Below are 4,144 nucleotides of genomic sequence, written 5' to 3'. Positions count from 1 at the left end.
TTCTGATGGTCAGTCACTGAGATAACTGTCTTCCTGTCTCAAATATTTTTAATTTCACTTCTTTCTTCATGAATGGTTACACTGATGAGTAAGAAGCAATACCAAGACCACCTCACAAAGGTATTAATTGTGATGATTGATTCGGGCCAAGAAGCTATGGTTATATCTGTCTGAATGTAAAAGTAAAATAAACTAAAATAAACATAAACAAGGCACTGTCCATCCTCCTAGCTAGTTTGTCATAAAACTGTTTACCAGTTTGATGTTGTACAAATCACTTACATATCCCCTCAGTTGTGAGCTTCTCAATAAGAAGATAAGTGTAATGATGGGACTGTCTCCAAATCCATTCCACCTCTATTGCTTTCAAGTTTCTTAAAGAAAATCTTTGGTCATGGTGTATTTATTGGCCTATGGGGATATGAATAATGGATCCAGAGGGGACAAGGAAAAATCACAAGTTCGTGATAAAGCCTCCATAGCAACCAGCACTCCAGAGAACAAGTACCTGGAGAGTTCCTCCATTTAATTGCCATTTTTTTTAGCCCACCTCTGCTGTTATTAACACCATGTAGAGATAACCCAGTTGCAGGTTGCAGACACCTCTCTTCTGTGAGTGGCTAGTTTGTTTCATGACTAACAGCTTCCATTTGAGAGTGAATCGGACCCACTCTGGAAACACTGGGGGCTACTATATAAACAATTTCAACCTTTGGCAAGAATTCTTTCTTCTGGGGCATCTTGTTCAAGGTGAGACATCAAGATAGAGAGAAAATAGTGGTCTATGGTTTCCTCATTAGACTGTGTGGAAAATGATTTATGGTTCTTAAATGCATTCTTTACTAAGTATCACTCATTCCCTCGATCTCCACTTGTTTTCATTCTACCTAACCTTTTTCAAACTCTCTGACCAGGAGTGAATAGCACTTCTGTAATCTAAATTGACAGACATACCCCTGGGGTTTGGGCTGGATGTAGTTTCACTTAAGCAGTTTCTCGAGGATTCTGCTTTAAAAGAAAAATGTTAATTTTATAATATTTATGATAAAATTTCTGTATGGCATGAGATATTTAGCCCTAAATTAAGATCTTAAACCTCCTCAGCAATACCATAGACCACCTGAAATACTTAAAATTTACCTCAAATGTCATCTTTGAAGATCTTGAATTTTCAGGACATTAGATTAGGTAACAGAGAATAAAAGAGAGTCCCCTTAACAGCAGCGTTGATCCTTTGTCTCATTCACTTTTAAAAATTCCATTGGTCTTCTTCATTCAACAGTATCTTGGCTTTTTATACTTATTTTCTACCCTGAGGAAATCCAAAACAGCTATGTCCTAAGTATATCAGAATTCGAAAGGGTTTTAACTCACACAGTGAAATCAAAATGGATATTTACATTGGTCACCTTCTCTTCTTTAAAACTTCTTGGAAATGAAACGTGTAAGCCAAAAAAAAAAAAAAAAAGGAAAGTGACTATGGTAATAAATTTTTCATTTCCTCAAGTTCTGTATCTGGGCAACAAAATAATGTTTTTTAGATAATTTTTAAAAACCATTGATCATAAAGAAGAAATCATAGAGCATTTGTCTTTCTGTATCTGACTTGATTAGTATAGTGATCTGAAAATTATTAATGTTGTCACAAATGAAGAATGTATTTTTTCATGCTAAGTAATATTCGGTCGAATATAGATTATATAGATGTGTATATTCATCCATTTTATTAGTGTTGTATGCTAATAATAATGGACTGAAGCAATAGCACAATGGGTACGGAATTTGCCTTGCACACAGCCGACCTGGGTTCAATTCCTCCATCCCTCTGAGAGAGCCTGGCAAGATACCAAGAGTATTCCCTCCACACGGCAGAGCCTAGCAAGCTCCCTGTGGCATATTTAATATGCCAAAAACAGTAACAAGTTTCACAATGGAGATGTTACTGGTGCGTGCTTGAGCAAATCAATGAACAACAGGAGGACAGTGTTACAGTGCATGCTAATAATATAGAAAGATGCTCTCCCACATTCATGGTCTCTTAAGGGAATTTATCCCCAATCTTCACGAAGAATACTTCTCATGTAATTACTATGATACCTGGCAGAAGCGAGAAAATAATCACGTAGGTGTTTTTCCCAAGGTGAGGCTAATCCCTCATACGTTGAATGTGCTGATTCCTGTGATTTCCCCAAGTTGGGAAACTCGAAGGCATAGTTTTTGGTAAGTGGGGGATGGAGTCGCGCTTCCCCTTGTTCTTGTATAAAAACTTATGGAATAAGTTTTTGATGAAAATGAATTACTGATTTTGCATCCCCCATCATAGAATGAAAGTATTTAGGCAAAATGTTTCCAGAACAATTGTAATTAAAAAAGAAAGATTAATATAATACTTCTAGAAAAGGGCATACATTTACTTAGTTGTCTGACAAAAAAAAAGAATATTTCTGTATGTGTCTGCTTTAAGAGAAAAAAGAAACATTTCGTCTTTTATCTTTTTCTCAGGAGATGGTGCCAAGCGTGCCCATGGAAGGGCAGGGCAATCACACATCTGGTTTCATGTTTGTTTTCCTGGGAATCTCAGATGACAGAAATCTGCAGCTTATTCTCTTTCCAATCTTCTTAGGGACCTATCTTGTGACCCTCATTTCAAACCTGACTCTTATTATCCTCATCAGGATGGACTCCCACCTGCACACACCCATGTACTTTTTCCTCAGTTGTCTTGCATCGATAGATATCTGCTTTACTACTCCCATCAGCCCCAGGATGCTCTCAGATTTCTTCAAAGAGGAAAAAACAATTTCCTTCATTGCATGTGCTACCCAGTGTTTTGTGGTATCTTCGATGGGTCAGGCTGAGTACTGCCTCTTGGCCGCCATGGCCTATGACAGATACGTGGCCATTGGTAACCCCCTGCAGTACTCAACCATCATGGCACCTGGGCTCTGTCAGAAGATGGTTGCTGGGGCTCTTGGAACTGGTATCCTCTGTAGCTTAATTGAAACTATTCTTGCGTTTAATCTGTACTACTGTGGGCCCAACTTAATTCAACATTTCTTTTGTGATGTTCTTGAGATTGTTGTCTTAGCTTGCTCTAGTCCCTTCACCATCCAAATGATTCTTTTTCTTGTAGCAATATTTGTTGGGTTTGGTTCTTTCCTAATCATCCTGCTATCCTATGGTTACATTGCAGCTTCCATCCTGAAAAGATCCTCTGTCAAAGGTAGTCTCAAGGCCTTCAACACCTGTGCCTCCCACCTTGCAGTTGTCACTATCTTCTATGGCACATCCCTGGCTGTGTATGGGAATCCTACTTCTAGCCATTCTGATAAGAAGAACAAGATACTGTCAGTGTTCTTCATTCTTATTATCCCCATGTTGAACCCTCTGATCTATAGTTTAAGGAACAAGGATATCAAAGCTGCATTAAGGAGGGGGATAAGAAAGTCAAGACATTAACCCAGAAAGATTAATTACAATGCTTTTCTTACTCACATAATAAAAAATTATTTGCCTTAAGAGGTTCAAACCAAAAGAAAGAAAAAAGTAGTATGTTTTTTTATGTATTGTTTCTTTTTACAATGATACAGTTGTAAAAAAATTGCCTTTGGAATCATGGAAAGGAGAAAGTAAAAATATGGGTACATTATGTGTATTTTGTTTAATTATCATTTGAATGAATGATTTTTAATGTACAGTATAATTTTAAAATTATTATCATTTATCAGGGATTGTATAAACTGAAATAAAAGTCTCTATTACACTGCACCCACCATGGTAAGATTGATCCGTTCCCCTTTGCCCCTCCCCTCTCCTCTGGTTACCACCATTTTGGCTTTAGAGAATGAATTATCCGGTTGTGTTTTAAATTTTTTCTTTGCTTTGCTCTTTATGTTGTGATGGGGAACTGTGATCTCCAAAATGTCTGGATTTGTTGCACAACGGAAGCGGGCAGGAACCTGTTCATGGAGCGAAGGATGCCTGACACCTCTAGGAGCAGATTCAATGATCACAGCTCAACTTTACAGCCAAAGGCACACATCCTTATAGAGAGTCTTGGCTTACAGGGAGTCCTATCATATTAGAGCTTAACGCTATTGGCCTATCACTTTTTGCTCTCTGCTTGGTCCTAGGTCTAATTCCC

General features: G+C 37.9%; 1 protein-coding gene across 1 annotated transcript; it reads left to right on the top strand.

The window, feature by feature from the left end:
* Window positions 1-2,523: 2,523 nt before the first annotated feature.
* On the top strand, window positions 2,524-3,459 carry LOC101543358 (olfactory receptor 1440-like). Its single transcript, XM_004621972.2, has one exon. The coding sequence runs from the start codon at window positions 2,524-2,526 to the stop codon at window positions 3,457-3,459; it is 936 nt and encodes a 311-aa protein (XP_004622029.2).
* The last annotated feature ends 685 nt before the right edge of the window (window positions 3,460-4,144 follow it).

The sequence above is a fragment of the Sorex araneus genome, chromosome 6 (genome assembly GCF_027595985.1).
Source record: "Sorex araneus isolate mSorAra2 chromosome 6, mSorAra2.pri, whole genome shotgun sequence".
Taxonomy (NCBI): domain Eukaryota; kingdom Metazoa; phylum Chordata; class Mammalia; order Eulipotyphla; family Soricidae; genus Sorex; species Sorex araneus.
This window is presented reverse-complemented; position numbering and strand designations above follow the sequence as displayed.

Bases quoted from the DNA above. Each gene is read 5' to 3' on its own strand.
- LOC101543358 (XM_004621972.2), top strand. From the start codon at position 2,524: ATGGAAGGGCAGGGCAATCACACATCTGGTTTCATGTTTGTTTTCCTG.